Source organism: Aethalodelphis obliquidens, unplaced genomic scaffold, assembly GCF_003676395.1.
Source record: "Aethalodelphis obliquidens isolate GAN/ISIS:26980383/991018 unplaced genomic scaffold, ASM367639v1 scaffold29, whole genome shotgun sequence".
In the NCBI taxonomy this organism is placed as follows: Eukaryota; Metazoa; Chordata; class Mammalia; order Artiodactyla; family Delphinidae; genus Aethalodelphis; species Aethalodelphis obliquidens.
Window position 1 is genome coordinate 152,030 of NW_020837973.1, and position 19,898 is coordinate 171,927.

The 19,898-nt window shown below is 53.0% G+C and overlaps 1 protein-coding gene across 3 annotated transcripts in view; it reads left to right on the plus strand.

The window, feature by feature from the left end:
* The first annotated feature begins 6,616 nt into the window (after positions 1-6,616).
* The window catches only part of AHRR (aryl hydrocarbon receptor repressor), a 71,227-nt gene continuing 57,945 nt past the window's right edge, over positions 6,617-19,898 (plus strand). Inside the window, exons 1-2 of one of the 3 annotated variants that reach the window (XM_027125406.1) lie at positions 6,617-6,729; positions 15,535-15,607. In XM_027125406.1, coding sequence (XP_026981207.1) covers positions 15,546-15,607 — 62 coding nt within the window. In that variant the 5' untranslated portion in view covers positions 6,617-6,729; positions 15,535-15,545. Of the gene's footprint in view, positions 6,730-7,658; positions 7,984-15,534; positions 15,613-19,898 lie in introns of those variants that run through there. The other 2 variants (XM_027125405.1, XM_027125407.1) reach the window with 2 other exon arrangements.

Sequence of the window (19,898 nt, forward strand, 5' to 3'; positions counted from 1 at the left end):
CTTTCAGTTCTTTCAGTTATATCCCCAGAAGTAGTGGATTATATGGTAGCTCTATGCTTAATTTTTTGAGGAACTTCCATACCGTTTTCCACAGTGGCTGCACCATTTTACATTCCCACCGACAGTGTGTGAGGAAGGATTCCTATTTTTCTACATCCTTGCCAACACTTGTTATGTTTTGACAGTAGCCATCCTAACAGGTATGAGGTGGTATCTCATTTGTGGTTTTTATTTGCATTTCCTTAATGATCAGTGATGTTGAGCATCTCTTCATGTGTTTATTGGCCATTCCTGTGTCTTTGGAGAAATGTCTGTTCGCATCCTTTGCCCATTTTTAAATTGGTTGTTCGTCTTTAATTGTTGAGTTGTAGGATCTGTTCATATGTTTTGGATATTAATCCCGTGTCAGATACATGATTTGGAATACTTTCTCCTATGATAGGTTGCCTTTTCACTTTACTGATAGTGTCCGTTGATGCACAAAGGTTTTAAATTTTGATGTAGTTTAATTGATCTTTTTTCCTTTCTTGCCTGTGCTTTTGGTGTTATATGCAAGAAAGCTTTGCCACATTCAGCCATGAAGCTTTTCGCCTATGTTTTCTTCTAAGAGTTTTATGTCTACTTTAGGTCTTGGTCCCTTTTGCGGTAACTTTTGTATGTGCTGGTAGGTACGGGTCCAACTTCATTCTTTTCCAAGTGGATGTCCATTTCCCCACCATTTGTTGGAAAGACTGTCCTTTCCCCATTGAACGATCTTGGCACCCTTGTCAAACATCATTGACCATATGTGTGAGGATTTATTTCTGTGCTCTCTATTCTGTTCCGTTGGCCTATACTTACCCGGTTTATAGATAAAAAAGTGAAGGCCCAGAGAGGGCCCACAATTTGGCTGAGGTCACATGGTAAGTGGTGGTTAGGCTGGGATTCGGGTGAAGGGTGCCCTGGTCCTCGCCCTGTTCATGCAGAGGTGGGGAGCTCAGGGGGCGCATCTGACCCACCCACTCTTCCCACCAGATGACACTCCACACCAGCTGCGCTGGGCCTCACCTTGTTTATATAGGTTCATGCTAGCTGCCAGCAATTCAGGGAAGTTTTAAGATGGCAAAGGTCCCACTGAAATTGCCTTCAAACAGTGCAAAGAACCAGAGAGGGAAATACCTGCCCCAAAGACCCAGACAGGGCAAATTCCAGGGAAAAGCTGACAGTCCCCTAAGAGCCAGGGGAGGCTCAGAAGAGCAGTGGCAGCAGAAGGGGTTGAGGGGGACCCTACACAGCGGGGTGGAGGAGAGCTGAGGGACCCTGCAGAGCAAGCCCCATCCCCCCAGAGCAGGAGGTCGGAGAAACCCACCACCTGAGATGGTGCCCACAGGTACCCACTGCCCAACAAGCCCACCACTCTGTCCATTTAGGGCAGTGCCTCCCTCTTGTATGAAGCTCAGGAAAGTTCACCTGACATTAGTAAAAGGGGCAAAGCAGGGACTAGAAGGAACATCTCAGAACCCCTGTCGTCTACAGCCAGTATCTCAGAGGTGACCAAAGACAAGGCATCCATTAAAAAAGAACCAACTCTATAAAAAAGAAATAACACAGAATGGAAATAACTCAGAAATCAAAGATAGAATATCTGGAAGGGAAAAAGTTACGAACAAAAACTGTAGGGAATAAAAATTCAAAACTGAAAAGGACCTTTTCCAGAGCTAACGTTGGTGAGGTGAGGTTTGGAGGACAGGGTGCAAAGAGGACCACCGGAGCCCAGGACAAGGAGGAAGCACAGGTGAGCTGGGGTGGACCTCAGACGCAGCAGGCAAAGTGGGTTCCACCCTGCAAGTCCTTGGTGGAGCCGTGGTCAGCTGAACAGGAGACAGTTTCTGAGAAACGTTCCTCCCATGTTCCTTTAACTGGGAAGTTCCTGGAGAATGTGCTCCAGCAACACAGAGGGAGTCACCCTAGAGGAGGCTGGGGTCCTGAGTGGGCAGTGCCTGGACGGACCATGCAGGTGGGGTGGGGGACTGAGACAGACTGACTCATAGAGCCTGCGGAAGGCTCATTCCACGGGGCCACCAAAGGATGTGGAGGACAAGGCAGGTTCAAAGAAAACCAGGCGAGTGAGTCATTGTTCAGTGGGGGCCGGGGTTGTGCATGAAAGGAAATAACTGTAGTAAGTTGGCCTCCTCCCTCCCCTCCCTCTCCCCTCCCTCCCCCCTCCCTCTCCCCCCCTCTCCCCTCCCTCTCCCCTCCCTCTCCCCTCCTTCCCCTCCCCTCCCCCTCTCCTCCCCTCCCTCCCTCCCCTCCCCTCCCCTTCCCCCTCTTTCTCCTTACCCCCTTCTGCCCCCACAATGGCTGGTTCTGGGCTGTGAGACTGTAGCAGGTTAGGGTTAGAGATGAAATTTCCTGCGTCCTCTCCCCCCAGTAAACCCAAATGTCAGCTAGCCAGGGACGGTAGGGGTGGCCTCTGCCTTAAGCTGAAGGAAATGACAGGACAGATATTCAGGGAGGAGTTCCAGTCAGAAGGAACAGCACCTGCGAAGCCCCAGGAGCAGGCAGAGGAGAGGGCAGAGCCTGGAGGGTCTTGGCTACACCCTCTTCACAAGCACGGGGTCCTGTGGATCCTGACCCTGAAGGGAGCTCAGCTTCAGCACATGGGTGCCCCCAGGCCATGCCAGGCCAGGGCCAGCTGCTTCCCTGGAAGGAGGGCACTGTCCCTCCCCTGCTCTGTGCTGCATGAGCCGTGAATGTGCAGGCAGCTGGGTTCCCACTGGACCCTCGAGTTGGCTGAGACCCTGAGGGTCTGCTGAGGGGTGGGACCTGCCCACCGCTCCTTGTTTCCTGCTGACAGGAGCCCCAGAGGAGGGGATGTCGGGAGCAGGGGGCCGTGTGGCCAGGCCGGGGTCTGCAGGGGCCTCAGGGTGACTGCTGGCACCAGGCAGGGGCGCTGGGAGGTGGAGGTGAGGGGTCAGACCGGGTGGGGACCCTGGCTCTGCCCATCGCCTGAGGCACCTCACCTTCTCCCACTTCATCTACGACCCTTGCCAGCCGCCACAAGCAACGTCTCTGGTGTTCGGGAACAACCCCTGAATCGCGTTTATTGACTCAAATGTCCCTGTGCCAGCAGAGCTCCTGGTTCACTCTCTGCTTTGCCCGCGTCCCAGGCACCACCTGGCTCTAAGGCAGTCCTGGACCCCCAGCCACATCAGGGCCTTCTGGACGGGCATCCACTGGGTGGCCCCTGCCCTTTCCTGGGACCTCTGTCCTGGGGCCTCCTGGGAGTGAGCCTCTGGGGAGGCACCTGGAGCCCCCGCTGCTGGGCCCCTCTCCACCTGCAGGCAGGGACCCTGGGCCTCCCACGGACACTCCTGCAGATTCAAGGGTGTAGGTGCATGTCGGCCACCCTCACCTGGCGGCCTCATCCTGCACCTCCCTGCCCCCACCCTGCTGCAGGCCAGGCGGGCTCCCCAAGCTGACAGACCTTGTATGATGGCAGCCTTCCCAGGAGTGGGAAGCCCTGCTTGGCTGTGCACACAACGGGAGGGGGCCTCAAGGGACGGCCCACAGAGACAAGGGCAGCAGCAGCTCTTGACAAAATGCTCCAGATCTTTCTCTGGCCTGCAGGCGAAGTGAGGTGGGGGAGAGAAAGCACAGACCTGAACAAGGACTGCCCGAGCAACACAGCTGTCCCCCCGGGGAACCGTGCGGCCTGACACCTGCGCCCGGCACCTGCAGGGTGACAGCACACCCCTCAGCTGGTGTGTCGGGGGGGGGACAGGCGGGCAGAGCCAGATGGCCATTAAGCTCGTGTAGCTGTCACATCACTGAGCTCCCAGGACGGCCACGTCTGAGACACAGCCGTGGAGACACAGCGTGGGCAGTTGAGGGCCAGGGGGCACCTTCGGTGTTGTCTCTTTTCCAAGCCCTCTTTCCTGCCAGGTGTCAGCCACCCTCCCACCCTGGGAGGACAAACGATCCAGGAAAGAGGAATTTGTCCCCAGCTGGTCGGAAGTTTGTGCGGAGTGGGAGGACGCAGCAACACGGAGCCTACTTGCAGTTGGAGGTCCCGAGTGCAGAGAGGAGGGAGGTTCCGAGAAGGCCTCCCGAGCTGCAGCCCCAAAGGGGAAACACTGCGGTGCGGGGGTGGGTCAGGGTGGTCACGGTGGAGAAGAAAATAGGGGACGCCCAAGCGTACTCTGCAAACTGTTGTGTGTGTCTGCAGGACCTGTGTGAACAGGAAGTTCAGGGGGAAGTCGTGTCCAGCTGACCTCGTGGGAATGCTGCCTGGGGGGCCTGGAGTCACCCGCGTTCTGGTGGGAACAACACCCAAGGTCTCCCACAAAGGGGGCTCACCGTGAATTCCTGGGACTTCACAGGCAAGGGTCATCCTTTTCGTGTCCAGTCCCAGTGACTGCCCCCAGGTCTACGGAGACTACAGGCTTTGGGGACAGGCACAGCCAAGGTGGGTTGGAGGGAAGGAGGGGGAGTGGACACGGGTTTCTCCTGCACCTCAGGCTGTGCGGCCTCACCTGCCGTTGTCCTGCCCCCGGAAGTGGCAGCAAGAAGCAAAGAGGCGTCTCGCTCAGGCTGGTTCCCGATGGGACTGGGTGGGTGGAGGTGACTGATGCCTAGGCAACAGGCTAGAACGGGTCCTCTGAGACACGTGGGCTCTGTCTTCCCATGCAGGGGACGCAGGCTCTGACTACAAAGCTTCAGATCCTCGGGGCACCCACCCAGGTGTCTCTGCCCAAATTCCTGGGTCTGAGGGTTCCCCTACAGGCCTGGACTTGACAGGGTGGACCCACCTTACCTCTGCCACTCCAAGATATGCCTTCCCAACGTCATACACATGCTTACTTATTTTTTTTAGCAAAAAGAAAGAAAAAAAACCCGACAAAATGGTACAAAAGCACGCCATGCTTCTTGCAAAATGGTCAGGAATGGTGGAAATTTTTAAAAAGTAAAAAATTAAAGTTCGCCTATAACCTGAGTTATTCACCCAGATTTTTTTCTGTGCATAATGCACTTTACAAAAATTGGATCAAGGTGCAACTGCTGATTTTAACTACTTAAAAAATACAGCAATACAGATGCATGTTGTTCCAGGTCAAAAAATAATACAAGATCATTCACTCAGCTGACACTTTTGAGCCCCTGTTCTTCAGTAGAAGCCCTGCTCTTCCTTGGATAGAGGTGAACAGAACAGACCTGGTGAGTTTACCTGTTAGACACAGGAGCAAAGAAACACCTGCTGTAATTTCAGGCAGGAATATGCCCTACAAAAGGCAGAACAGGGAGAGATGGGCAGCAGTGGCCTTTGACTAAGGTGGGTATCCTCTCTGAGAACACAGGATCAGAGAGTTAGCCCTGCAAGCATCTGGAAAAGAGCTTTCTCAGAGTGGGAGCAAGTGCAAAGGTCCTGAGGCACACACGCTGGTCTGTGAGGCTGGGGAAGGTAGCTGGGGCTTGGGTGGGGGCAGGATTTTGCTCAGAGCCGGGCAGGTGCCAGGAATGACTCCCTTGGCTGCGACTGACTGTGGGGTGTGAGCGAGCGCTGGAGACCCCACAGGGCTGGCTGCGGTGGCGGTGGTCGGTGGGGCTTGGGTGGGGACATGGTTGGTGCTGAGGGGCTGCCTGGGGAACGCAAAGGGACTGGACATGAGGGGGCAATACAAGCCCCCACACCACCCCCGCCGGGGCAAGGATGGTGGCAGCAGTCGGGCGAGGTTTCCGGGGGGGCCCCTCAGACCTTGGGGCAGAAAGCCCAGGATGTGAGGCCAGGCTCACGGTGTGTCCCGGGGCGCTCCGGGACCAGACACACAGTCCGGGCCCAGTGAGGGAAGGGGAGCTTTCGAAGTCTGGACGTGTCCTCCAGGACGGAGGAGGGGAGGGGCCAGATGGTCCGCGTGGAGGAGGGGGAAGGAGCCGCCGGAGGGGTGGGAAGGGCCCCGCTGGAGGCCTGGCTCCTTCGAATCAGAAATGTCGGGATGAGACTTTCACGAGCTGCCCTGCGGCTCCAGGAAGGTGCAGGGTTAAAAGTATTACATTAATACTTTAAAACTGTAAAACCCTTTGATTTTAGCAACAACCTAATTGGAGCAGGCGGAGCAGGACCTGCTACGCTCACGTTACACATTCGGATCCGGGCGCCGGGACCCAGCCGCTAGGGCAGTCTGGGCCCCGCACCTCCGCCCCGCCGGCAGGTGCGCGCTCGGCCTCCGCGGGCGCAGGTGGAAGGGGGCGCGCGACTGCGGGCGAGGAACAGAGGGTCTGGGACTTCCGCGGGGAGCACAGGGGCCTCGAGGGGCACAGGCACCCTGGAGCCGACAGACCCTTGGGTAGACCACGAGGACACGAGAGGCGCAGAGCGCGACCCCACCGTGGCGCACACAGATCCGGAGGACCACGGGGACGGGGGCGCGCAGGGCGGGACCCCACCGTGGTGCACAAAGATCCCGGGGACCACGGGGACGCGAGGGGCGCAGGGCAGGACCCCACCGTGGTGCACACAGACCCGGGGACCATTGGCCGGCCGGAGATGCGCGCGCGCGCCCCCTGCCGCCTCCCGGGCTCGGTCGTCTCCGGGGCGGGGCGGCTCGCGTGCCGGGGTGGGGCTGTCCTTCCGCGGCCACAGCCTCCGCCTGGTCCCCGAGATGCGAGCGCCGGCAGCCGCGCAGCCACAGCTCCCTGTCCCCGCGGACACCTCCCGCGGGCGCGCTTGAACCTCCGCGCCCCGCCGGTCGGGTAAGTGCGCTGGACGTGCTCCGCAGGTCCAACTCCGCGAGGGAGACCCTAGCGCAGAGCCATCTTCCCAAGGCTCCCGCACCCTCGGCCCCCCCATCCCCCTCTCCCCTCCAACCCCACTCACCCCATCCTCACATCGCCAGGCCCTGGGGTCCAACGGGCAGCTTCTCACCTAAAACTAAAAACAGGGCTTTTGAGGAAAGCCAGTCCGCTTTCACTGCTTGCGGTCCCTCAGTTTCCCGGCCCGGGAGCGTCCGACCCCCGCGCTGGGGGAGCTGGGCTAACTGCCCTTTGCTCTTGGCGCAGTTTCCTTCGGAACTGTTTTGGGCAGATGCTGGGGGGCGGGGGGGACTTTGAATTGGACTCCTGAGCCCTCTCCAGGGCAGCTGGTGAGGGGAGGCCCCCAGCCAGGAGGTCCCGGAGCTGGGGGTGCACAGCTCAGCCCCCTCCTTCGGGGCCAGGAGCGCCAGCCTTGGTTCACACACTCTGGAAGGGCGGAAGGCGCGTGTTCCAGGAATTCACTGGGTTTCAGTTAGTGGCACCAAGAAAGTTTTTTTCCCTAAAGTCTTATTTTGAGAGGTGGAAAATGCCAGATTGTGGACACTTTGTGAGAGGCACAGGCCCTCAACACTTCAGGGACCCGGTGTTGCTGCTGTGACTCCCCCCCTCGGGGAGGGGGCTGCCCACAGGGCAGGTGACTAGCCAGGGTCAGAGGTCAGAGGCCTTGGGCAGTTTGCCCTTGGGCTCCTCGTCTGCTTCCTGGTTGGTCTGAAGGGCTGGGGCCGGAGGCGTCAGCCCCCCTTGGAAGCATCCAGTGGGTCTCCAGCTGTGGCCGCCCTGTGACTCACGCGGGGCCTCTGTGTGACCAGCCACAGGCTCCGGTCCTCGAGGGGCCGGGCGCAGAGGGGCTGCGCGAGTGTGTGCCCTGGGCATCTGCCCCCTTGCTCTGGGCACTCAACAGTGGTGAACGGGACTTCTCCCGGCCTGGTCAGCAGCCCAGCCCACCCAGGACACTCTCCAGGGGCCTCTGGCAGAGGCGGGCTTCTGACCGGCTGGCCTCCACCCAGCGTCCGCCATCAGGGCCTAGAGCCTGGCTTCTGTCAGCCTCCTGGGCCCACGCCCAGTCCCAGTGGAGGCCTCAGGACCCGCTCGTGGGCAGCCGAGCAGCCGGTGGGCAGTGTGGCCCTGACGGGGGCTGTGCCACCTCCAGCAGCCGTGGCTGCAGGCTCCCTGTTTATGGATGATGACTTCCAGGTGGATACCGGGCAGTCTGGGCCCCGACCGCGTGCGTTGTTTCCCTCTCAGTTCAGTCCCAGGGCGGTGCGGCCCTGTGGACGGGGCACACATGCTGGGCGGGAGCTGAGGGCACCGCCACGTGGCATGGGACGATCTTTTATGTTTGTTTTATGCTTATGTGTATTTCTGAAATGGTCAGCCATTATTTTTACCATAAAAGGTTCTTATAAAAGTTCAGATTTCTCTGAGAAACACAGTCAGCTCAGAGCTTCTGGGGGGCTGGCCCTCGTGCTGTCTCAGGGGCGCATTTCTGTGGGGAGTTTGGTCCAGTCCAATGAGGGCTTCATCTTTTTGAGGAAAGTGCACAGTATTTAGTAAAATGGAGCCGATATTTAGGATTCCTAGGGCAGGAATTGGCAGGAACTGGACCCCAAGCCACGGCTCTTCCAGGGGACAGCGGCTGGCCCCCTTGATTTCTCCCCCACCCCCGAAGGGGTACCTGGAGGGTGTTTATCTGCCCTGGTGCTTTTCGCCATAGCCCGTGTTTTTAGGCCCCTTCCACCAGGGAGGACGGGCCTTGTGGGCCAGCTGGCAGGCCACGTGCGCGGCTGGGGAGGGCCCGCACCCAGGAGCCTGGACCCCATCTCGGCTCCTGCTGTGGGGAGGGGGTCTTGGCTGGAGGAAAGTGAGGGGCCAGCTCTGCCCCGCAAAGTGCCTCCGACCCCTGCTCGTCTTCCCTGTCGCCTCCAGCCCGCACCACCCCTGCTCTGAGCTCGGACTCACTCAGGGAACGGTGGTGCTGGGATGGGCCTCCTGGGGCTGGGGCAGGTCAGCCAGCCTCCTCACCTTTGATCTTGAGGGGCGTCCGGCCCCTCTCGTGTGTGGGGAAGCATCCCTGACCGGTTTCCCCCCAGGCTGGGGCCAGGCCTGGGTCCGGCTCCGGCCTCTCCTGCAGCTCAGATGGGATGACCTTGCCCGCCGGGGTCCAGCTTCCCAGAGAAGCGCAGGCCTGGTGGCCGTGGCTCAGGCAGAGACTAGAAGGCTGGACCCTTCCGAAGTATCCGTCCGCCCATTCCTGCTCCAGCCTGCGGCCACCGGGGCCCTATCCGCGCCCACCCACCCCAGCCCATCTCTCCAGAGCTCTCCTGTCTCCTCTGCCGCGTCATCCGCCGCAGCTTAAAAACCAGCATTTGACCCCCAAGGCCCCGCAGCTGCCACCCATCCCTGCCTCTGCTCTCACAATGCCCCACAGGCGCTCCTAGTCCCGCTGCACGGTTCTCTCCTGCCACTCCAGACATTTAATTTATATTTATATACAAATTTGTGTTCTTTGTTTTTAGTGAGGTGAAATTCACACTACATAAAATTAACCATATAAAAATTTAAGGTTCAGTGGTATTTATTGAGTATATTGCCAAAGTTGTGCAACTACCACCTCTAATTCCAAAACATTTTCTTCATCCCGAATGGAAACTCTATACCCTTTAAGCAGTCACTCCCCATTCCTTTTTCCTCCAGCCCCTGGCAACCATTCACCTACTTTCTGTCTCTGTGGGTTTGCCTGTTCTGGACATTCCATATAAATGCAATCAATATGTGTCCTTCTGTGTCTGCCTTCGTTTTCACATAGCATGATGTTTTCAAGCTTCACGTGTGTTGTAGGGGCATCAGGGCTTCGTTCCTTCTTATGGCTGAGTAATAGTTCCCTGTATGGATGGACCACATTTTGTTTATCCATTCATCAGTCGATGGGCATTTAGGTTGCTTCTGCTTTTTGGCTCTTGTGAGTAAAGATGCTGTGAGTATTTGTGTGCCAGATTGTGTCTGAACATATGTTTTCAGTTCTCTCGGGCATATACGTAGGAGTGGAATTGCTGGGTCGTGTAGTGACCCTATGTTTAACTTTTTGAGGAAAGACTAAACTGTTTTCTACAGGAGCTGTGCCATTTTTCATTCCCACCAGCACGGCACAAGGGTCCCAGTTTCTCCACAATCTCACCAACCCTTGATATTTTCCTTTTTTTTTTCTTTTTTTAAAAAAATATTATGGCCATTGTCGTGGGTATGAAGTGGTATCTCATTGTGGGTTTGATTTACATTTCCTTAGTGACTAATGATGTTGAGCATCTTTTCATGTGCTTGTTAACCATTTGTATGTTTTTTGGGGGAGAAAGGTCTATTCAAGTCCTTTGCTCATTTTTAATTAGGTTGTTTGTCTTTTTGTTGTTGAGTTTTAAGAGTTCTTTGTGTAGTTTGTATACCAGACCTTTATCAGATATATGATTTGCAAATATTTTCTCCCATCTGTGAGTTGTCTCTTCACTTTCTTGATAGTGTCCTTTGAAGCCCAAGTTTTCAATTTTGATGGGGTTCAATTTATCTCGTTTTTCTTTTCTTCCTGTGCTTTTGGTGACGTATCTAAGAATCCATTGGCAAATGTAAGGTCATGAAAATAGAGCCCTATGTTTTCTTGTAGCTCCTACACTTAGGTCTTTAACTAACTTTGGTTAATTTTTGTAAAGGGTGTGAGGTAGGGGTCCAGCTTCACTCTTTGGTATTGGATGTCCATTTGTGCCAGCACCTTTTGGTGAAGAGACTGTTCTTTCCCCATTGAATGGCTTTGTTGAAAATCAGTTGACCACATTATGTTTATTCTTGTGCCACATTTCTCTTTTTTCAATGCTTTTTTAAAAATTTTATTTATTTAGTTTTGGCTGCGTTGGGTCTTCATTGCTGCATGTGGGCTTTCTCTAGTTGCAGTGGGCGGGGACTACTCTTCATTGCGGTGCGTGGCCTTCTCATTGGGGTGGCTTCTCTCATTGCAGAGCATGGGCTCTAGGTGCATGGGCTTCAGTAGTTGTGGCACGTGGGCTCAGTAGCTGTGCCTCATGGGCCCTAGAGCACAGGCTCAGTGGCTGTGGCGCACGGGCTTAGTTGCTCTGCAGCACGTGGGATCTTCCCAGACCAGGGCTCTAACCTGTGTCCCCTGCCTTGGCAGGGGGATTCTTAACTACTGCGCCACCAGGGAAGCCCTCAATGCTTTTTAAAAACCTTTTTATTATGAAAATTTTCAAATCTTTTACAAAAGTGGAGAGAATTTTATAATGAGTCCAATTTATTCATCGAGTATCATAGATGGTCAGCTGTCAATATTGGCTGATTCAGTGTCATGTAAACCCCACCCTGCTCTGCACATCACACAGAAACAAATCGCTGATGTGTCATCCTTTCACAGGTGTTAGCATGTATCTCTAAAACGTGTGAACTTTAAAAATCAGCTTTTTATGTTTTTTACTTAATTTTTTGTTTGAATTGAGAGACTTTAATTCATATAAAGAAGTATTAACAACAGCAGGAGAGCTCGGAAGGGTACTCAGGGCTGCGGGGGTGCCGAGAGGGCTTGCCTGTATGTAGGGGTTCAGGCTCTGGGCTGGCGGAGATGTTTCGCTGGGCTTCCCAGCCTCCGTAAGAGGTGGGCAGGAACAAGAAGACACGGGGGACGCACGGGACCCAGAAGCCCCTCACTCTGCGCTTGCTACAGAGGAGAAAAGCTCGAAGGGTCCAGCCCATCCGTGCAGAGCAAGCCCGACGGGAACCAATACGCCGCTTCCCAGTGGCGTGCCACCACCTCCCATTCCTGGCCTTCGTGCTGTGGTTGCCAAACCTTGACATCTGCATAGGTTATAAACCCCACAACACATTGTTGTCATTGTTGTTGAAACAGTCAATTATTTTTTAGAGATAGTTAGATAGTAGGAAGGAGCCTTGCATTCTTACCCATGCAGTTACCACTTCCTGTGCTTTCTGTTCCATTTTGTGGATCCCCGTTACCATCTGGTATCATTTTCCTTTGGCCTGAAGACACTCTTTCACATTTCTTATAGTGTGGGTCAGCTGGCAATGAATTCTTTCAGCTTTTTATGTCTGAAAAAGTCTTCATTTAGCCTTAATTTTTGAAAGATATTTTCACAGGGTTTAGAATTCTCGTTTCAGGTTTTCTTTCAGTGCTTTAAAGATGCTGCTCCGCTGTCCCCTCGGGTACACGTTCCTCAGGAGACATCTGCTGCCATACTTATCTCTGTTTCTTTGTACCCAATGCTATTTTCTCTGGTGGTGTTTAAGATTATTCTATTTATCTCTGGTTATGAGTCATTTGATTATGATGTGCCTGGTGTAGTTTTCTTCCTGTTTCTTGTGCTTGGGGTTCATTGACGTCTTGAATCTGTAGGTTTATAGTTTTCATTGTTTGGACAAATTTCTGCTATTATTACTTAAATGTTTTCTGTCACCTCTATTACTCTCCTGTTCTTTAGGGCCCCAGTTACACATATTCAACCTATTGAAATACCTAAATATTTAATTTTTATTTTGGTGCTGTGGTAAACGGTATGGTTCTTAAAAAATGTGTATTCCAGTTGTTCATGGCTAGTGTATAGAAACACAATTGACTTTTTTATATTGTCCGTTTTCCCTGTGACCTTGCTGGACTCAATTATTATAAGTTATAAAAGATTTGTCTTAGCCAAATTTTGGAATTTTCTGTATGTACCATCCTGTTGTCTGTGAACATTAGGGGAATGGTGATAGAGGACATCTTTGTCTTATTCGTGATCTCTGGGGATGTATACAGTCTTTCACTGTTAGGTGCGATGTCAGCTGTAGGTTTTTTTGGTAGATGTCCTTTATCAGGTTAATTAAGTTCCTTTCTATTCCTAGTTTGATGAGAGGTTTTTTTTATTATTATGCATGGATTTGGATTTTGTCAAATGCACTTTATGTATGTTGAGGTGACCGTATATCTTTTTCTTTTATCTATTAATAAAGTGAATTATACTGGTCAATTTCTGGATGGCGAATCAGGCTTGAATTCCTTGAGCAAACCCCATTTGTGATGTGTTGTGCTCTTTATATATTGTTGGATCCCGTTTGCTAACATCTAATTGAAGATTTTTGTGCCTATGTTCATGAGGGATTTTTGACCGTCGTTTTCTCAAAATGTCTTTGGTTTTGGTATCAGGGTAACGCTGAACTTGTAAGTGAGTTGGCAATTTTTAATTTAATTTTTGGTTTTCTGCAAACAATTGGTATTATTTCTTCCTTAAATCGGTAGAATTTACCAGTGAATCCATCTGGGCCTTTGCTTTTGTTTGTTGTTGTTGGAATAAATACAGGGCTAAACAGGTTTATCTGTTTTTTCTTGAGTGAGCTTGGTAGTGTATGTCACTCAAGAAATTGGTCCATTTCAACTAAATTGTTTAATTGTTTCATCTAAATTTGTGGAGATATTATTTTAGTCTGCCTGGGCTGCCGTAACAAAATACCACAGACTGGGTGGCTTAACCAACACCTAAAAACAATGAAAATCTATTTCTCACAGTTCTGGAGGCTGGGAAGCCCAAGATCAAGGTGCCCGCTGATTGGTTTCTGATGAGAGTGTGCTCTTCTTGGCTTGCACACGGTGAAGACAGAGCTCTCCTCTCTCTTCTGCTTCTTATAAGGGCAACACTTCTATCAGATCAGGGTTCCACCTATATGACCTCATTTCACCTTAATCACCTCCTTAAAGATCCATCTGCAATACAGTCAAATGGGGGATTAGGGCTTGAACATATGAATTTGGTGGGCACACAGCTAAGTTCATGGCGGTGTTCTCTTATTTTCCTTCTAATGTCTGTGGGGTCTGTAGTGATGTCCCTTCTTTTATTCATGATACTAGTAATTCATATCTTCTCTATTTCTTGATCAGTCTGGCAAGAAGTTTATCAATTTTGTTGATCTTTTCAAAGAACCAACTCTTGGTTTCGTTGATTTTTCTGTATTTCCATTTTAAGTTTCATCGATTTTTCCTCTTTATTATTTCCACCTTTCTGCTTGATTTGGCCTTGTTTTCTCTTCTTCTGATTACTTAAAGTGGAAGCTTGGATTACTTATTTGAAACGTTTAATTTTTTTCTAATATAAACATTTAATGTTATCAGTGTCTGTCAAAGTACTGCTCGTCTGTATCCCACAGAGTTTGATATGCTGTATGTTCATTTTCATTCAGTTCAAAATATGTCTAAATTTCTTTGAGACTTTCTCTTTGACCCATGGTTATTTAGAAATGGGTTGCTTACCAGATAGTTGGGAATTTTCCATATATCTTTCTAGTTTAATTCCATTATTGTTAGAGAACATACTTTGTATTTTTATTCTTTTAAGTTTGTTGAGGATTGTTCTAAGTTCAAGAATATGGTCTATCTTGATGAATGTTCCATGTACGAAGAACGTGTATTCTGCTGCTGTTGGCTGGAGTAGTCTCTATATTTCAATTAGTCTACATCTGTTGTTTGGATATTCTCTTTCCTTTGTGATTTTCTGTTTGTTTGCTCTATTGATTACTCAGAGAGGAATGTTGAAGTTACTAATGAATTATCTTTTCAGCTTTTGCTTCCTGTATTTCAAAGCTGTGGTGATGCATTCTCATTTAGCATTGCTACGTCTTCTTGGGAAACTGGCGCCTTTATTCTTTTATAACATCCCGCTTTGCCCCTGGTAATATTCCTTTGTCTGAAGTCTGCTCTGTCTGGTACTCACACTGCTACTCCAGCTGTACTTTTGATTAGTGTATCTTTTATGATCCATTTCCTTTACCTACTTATGTCAGTAGTCAAAGTGTGTTTCTTAGACTTAAAGTGGATCCAGGACATGTTTCCAGTATTTTCGCTGCACTTTCTGGACAGGGTGGAAGTCGTGTGTTTGACTCTGCTTCCTCTTCCAGGTAGTACACACTTGAGGCCAGGGGAGGGCTCCTAACCTCCTCTCTGGGTCAGCTGGCCCAGAGCCTGGTGTGGAGGGGTCACCGGTCTGCAGGATGTTTGTGACGGCTCAGACATCCTCACTGCACGGGAAAATCAAGATTCTGATGCACTCCCTGAGGTGATGGGCGAGCTGACCAGCCTCAGGGCACAGACACCGACTGCAGTGTCCACACTGCTGGTGGAGGCCAGCAGGCATGGCCAGCTGGGCTCAGTGCGGCCGTGAGTTAGTGGCCAAAGTGGAAGCCCAGCACTGTGGAGTGGAGAGAGATTTTAGTAGAAGAGCGGAAGCCTGTGTGCCTAGAAATACAGGCCGTAGGGGAGGAGTGGGAGGGGCAGCGTGGCCGCAGGCGGCACTGGGATAGCCTGCCTGCCCGCGCCCTGACCCAGCACACGGTCCTCGGTGCCCACTGCGGAGTGCTCCTGTTTTCTGACGCCTCAGGGTGTTTACCTGCCGGAAGCTTTCCCGGCACAGGGCTGTCTCACGAGTGTGGTGACAGGACTGCGTCCTCTGGCTAGGCTGGCGGCCGCAAGGCGGCCCATCGAAGGGGAGACGTCATGAGCCGGCTTCAACCTTGGGCTGAGGAGGGGACGGTTCACCCCCGCACCCCACCCCCGTGCCGGACATGCCCTCGGGCATCTCGCTCAGCCAGCGCTGGGGGAGGACAGCGCGCCGGGCCTCCGCTGCTGCTCTCGCCGCCTCGGTGGTTTGGGGGCTATGGGGGCACTGGGGTCTCTTCAGTGTGACCAACTTGATGCCCCTTTTTCCTTAGGGCCCAAGACGATGATTCCGCCGGGGGAGTGCCTGTATGCCGGGAGGAAAAGAAGGAAGCCCGTTCAGAAACAGTAAAGTATCTGTCTTCTGGTTTTGCTGACTGCTACCGATGGAGGGGAGGCTTTTGTGTGTTCATTGAAAAAAGTGCATTTTAGAAACAAAGTGAGTGAGGCGAGGTTTCGGTCAAGCCTTACTGAGGGTGCGGGGACCCGCAGGACCAGCGGGGGCCGGGCAGGGGACACTCTTGGTGCTCGGGAGCGCAGGCGGGACCCTGGGCCGCCTTCCCAGCCCCGATTGGACGCTGAGGTCTGGCCCAGGGCGCCCCTCCCCCGCCCTGGTAAGACCCGTCCTCGTCCTTGGCTGCGTGCACCACAGTGCCTCTGGGCTTCACCCCAAGCGAAAGGAGGCTGGGGCTCGGCCTGGGGCGTCCGGGAGGCGGAGTGGGGTGGGGGCAGGGAACCCCAGGCACGGCCCCGGGACACAGCACCGCGCTCACATCCCCCACCTGCCCGTGGCTGGCCAGTGGGGCTCGGGGCCATGAAGCGGGTGGCCTGCAGTCATGGAACTGGTCTGCAGAGAGTGGCTTCTAGAGCCCAGGGCTGCGTCCGTCCTGGGACAGGTCCTGCGGTGTGTCCACTGTGGCTGGGGCTGTGTGTGTGTGTGTGTGTGTGTGTGTGTGTGTGTGTGTGTGTGTGTGAGCCTCTGTGTGTGTGTAATACAGATGTGTGAATGTGTGATGTAGCTTTATGTGGGTAACACAGCCCTGTCGGGGTGTGGGTGTGTGTGCGTGTGCACCTGCAGTAGTGTCTATGTGGGGATCTGGGTTTCTGGGACCCAGGCCACCCTCCGGGCCCCCAGGGGCTGCAGGACCCCATGAGAGGTCGACAGGAATGCGGGCACCTCCAGTCCCAAGGATGGGTGTCAAAGGCTGGTGAGGCTGGACTTTGGAAACTGGTTGTCACCTGAGTCACTTGTGTGGCCACTGTGGGCCTTGGGATGGAGCCAGGGTGCTGGGGGAAGTGTTCAGCCTGGTCTGCAGGTGAGAGGGGGCAGGTGTGGGGGGCAGAGCTATGCACTAGAAGGAGGTGATGCGGGGGGCCTATGTCCTGAGCTCATTTGTTCTGGTGAGAACATTTGTCACCTTAAATAAGGAAAGAAGTACCTGGAGAGGCAGCTGTGTACACTGGGATCTGGGGGGCTGTGCACACCGGGATCTGGGGGGCTGTGCACACCGGGATCTGGGGGGCTGTGTACACCGGGATCTGGGGGGCTGTGCACACCGGGATCTGGGGGGCTGTGTACACCGGGATCTGGGGGGCTGTGTACACCGGGATCTGGGGGTCTGGGAGCAGTAACGCACAAATCAGCAAGCACGGTGTGCAGCACAGGAGCTCCCTGCCTCTGTGCACAAGGGGCCACGGCCGTGCACCTTCGACATTGCTCCTCATGGATTCCTTGTTCAGCTGTGCGGGGCGTGCCGTGATGTGTCGTCACCAGCCCTCCGCCAGCGTCCGTTCCGACTGGCTTACAGGCGCCGCTGTGCTGAGAGCCTTCGTGCCTGGCGTTGGACTCGTGCTCGTCGTCGGAGAGCCACCGCCGTGGCTGTGTGCTGGCCGTTCCCTCGCGGGCCCGAGCGGGCTTGTTAACTGTTTACTGTGAAAGTGGTGGATTGCTCGGCTTTGACAAACCCTGCGCCCGCAGCCCCTGCCTGGCCCCTTCTGTGTCACCCTCACAGACTTGGGCTCAGTGATGCATACAGAGGCTCGCGCTGCCTGCCATGCTGTGAGCAGTGAGTTTCCTGTCCTTGACCGTGGAGGCTCACGCCTTCTGCCAGGATCTGTGGACAGCAGCAGGTAAATCAAGGCCAGACCCAACAGGCATATGCATTCTTGCAGGTGGGATTGCCCAGGCCAAGAGTGTGGCATTTGTGATTTCATAGGTGTCGCCAAACTGGCCAGCACTGGAGGCGTGCCCTGCCGGGCACACGGTGTGCCTCAGACTTTGGTGAATTTGCGTGTCCTTCTCATACGTGAGGTGTAGCAGCCACTGTATTTCTTTTTCTGTGAACTGTCTGTGTTGACAACTTTTGATAATTTTTCTATTGTATTGTTTATGGTTTTTTTTTTTTTTTTTTTTTTTGCGGTACGCGGGCCTCTCACTGTTGTGGCCTCTCCCGTTGCGGAGCACAGGCTCCAGACGCGCAGGCCCAGCGGCCATGGCTCACGGGCCCAGCCACTCCGCGGCATGTGGGATCTTCCCGGGCCGGGGCACGAATCCGTGTCCCCTGCATCGGCAGGCGGACTCTCAACCACTGCGCCACGAGGGAAGCCCTGTTTATGTTTTTGCTTCCTGATTTGTAAGGGCTTGCTGTGCACTGGGGAGACTCATTCTTAAATGCATTTCACATACCTTTCCCCAGCTTTTATTTACTTGTGCTGTTCTTTGCAGCGCAGAAAGCATTTAATTTTTATGGAGTTGAATTTATTCATCTTTTACTTTGTGTCACAACTGGAAAGATCTCCCCTGCTTCAAGTTTATGAGAATTTTCCCAGGATTTCTTCTAAATTTCTTGGATTCCTTAATATATATATTTAAATTTTGAGCACTTGGAATTTTTCCTGGTGTAAGGTGTGGGGTCTGAATCTCTCTCTTTTCCCCTGTGGCCACTGGTTGTTCCTAATACTTCTATTCGATAATCAGTGTTTTCCTTACCGATTTGCAATGGCACTGGGCACTTAGACTTGTGATTTGAGGGGCAGCGAAAGACAGTGGAGTAACTTGAACGCACTCCCCTGGCTGTGCCTGCGGACCCTCGGGGGGACGTGGCCATGCTGGCTTGTCCGAGTGCCAGCAGCTGTGTATCGCAAAGGCCAGAGGAGCTGCCGGCGGTGTGCACATGTGCAGGTGCCCGGGCCCACGGCCCCTCCTGGGGTGTGAGCCCCACGGGCCAGCTGCAGTACTGCCCCCTCGCCTCGCCGAGGGCTGTGGACCGTGGTCTGGCCCCATCCTCCGTGGATAGCCCGTGAAAGCCGTGAGCCTGTGATGCCTGAACCGGGAGGTGGCACCTGCTAGAACCCCAGGGTAGAACCTGCCCCCTGCCAGGCCCTCAGGGCTGGACCTGCGCTGGAGGGAAGCAGGGCTGGGGCGTGACCGCAGCGGCGGGTCCCTGCACCGCGGATCGGCACCTTGAGCTCGGAGGTGTGTGAGCAGCGGGGCTCCCCCCTCGTTTGCATGTTTGGTCTTGATTGGGCTGTGACTGAGCACGCAGAGCTGCGCGTCCTTACAGTGCACAGTCTGATTGGTTCTGAGATGTGTAATCACCCGAGAAACATTGCCGAAGCCAAGGTCACAGACACTCCCGTCACGTCCGAAGGTTCCTTGTGCCCTGGTCACTCCTGCGGTAGCCTCGTCCCAGGCGACCTTGCCTGCACCCTTGTCCGGTAGGCTGGTCTGCATTTCCTGGAATTTTCTATAAATGGGGTCCTACACCTTGTGGGGCTTCTCTCCCTTGTCAAGATGATGTCGGTTCCTCTGTGGTTTGTGTGCCGGGTGTGTCCTTCCTACGCTGAGTGGTGCCCGTCGTGTAGAGGAACCACGTGTGTTTGTTCATCTCAGGTGGACATTTGGGTGGTTCCCAGGTTGGGGTATCATGAATAAAGCTGCTGTGAATGTTTACGTACGGGTCTTTGGATGTAACGTTTTCATTTCTCTTGGGTAAACACCTAGGAGTGGGATTGTGGGTCACATATACAGCAGAGGAGGGTTTGACTTTTTAAGAAACCACCAGACCATTTTCCAAAGCAGCTGCACCGTTTACATTCCTGGCCGCTGAGCGTGTGATTCCTCTACTTTCTCAGCGGTGCCTGGGGTGTCAGTCTTGGTTTCAGCCACTCTGATGGGTTGTGGTGGTAGCTCACCATGGTTTTAATTTGTGTTTCCCTAGTGGCTAATGGTGTTGATATCCTTTCATGTGCTTATTTGCCGTCCATACAGCTTCTTTGGTGAAGAGTTTTCTAAATAATTTGCCTATCTTCTTATTGGGCTGTTTGTCTTCTCGTTGAATTGTAAAACTTCTTTACATATTCTGGATACAGGCTCTTTTTGTGAATATTTTTAACCAATCTATGCCTCCCCTTTTCATTTTCTTAATGGTGATTTTCAAAGACAATTAAAAATTTTTGAAAAAGATCAATTTATCATTTTTTTCTTTCACAAGTTGTTTTTTTTTTTTGGTGTGTGTCCTAAGAGTCCCAGGACTACTCTGAGGTCTCAAAGATTTTCTCGCGTATTTTCTTGTAAACTTTCATGGTACGTTTTAGACTTAGGTCTGTGATCTATTTTGAGCTAATTTCAGGTATTGTG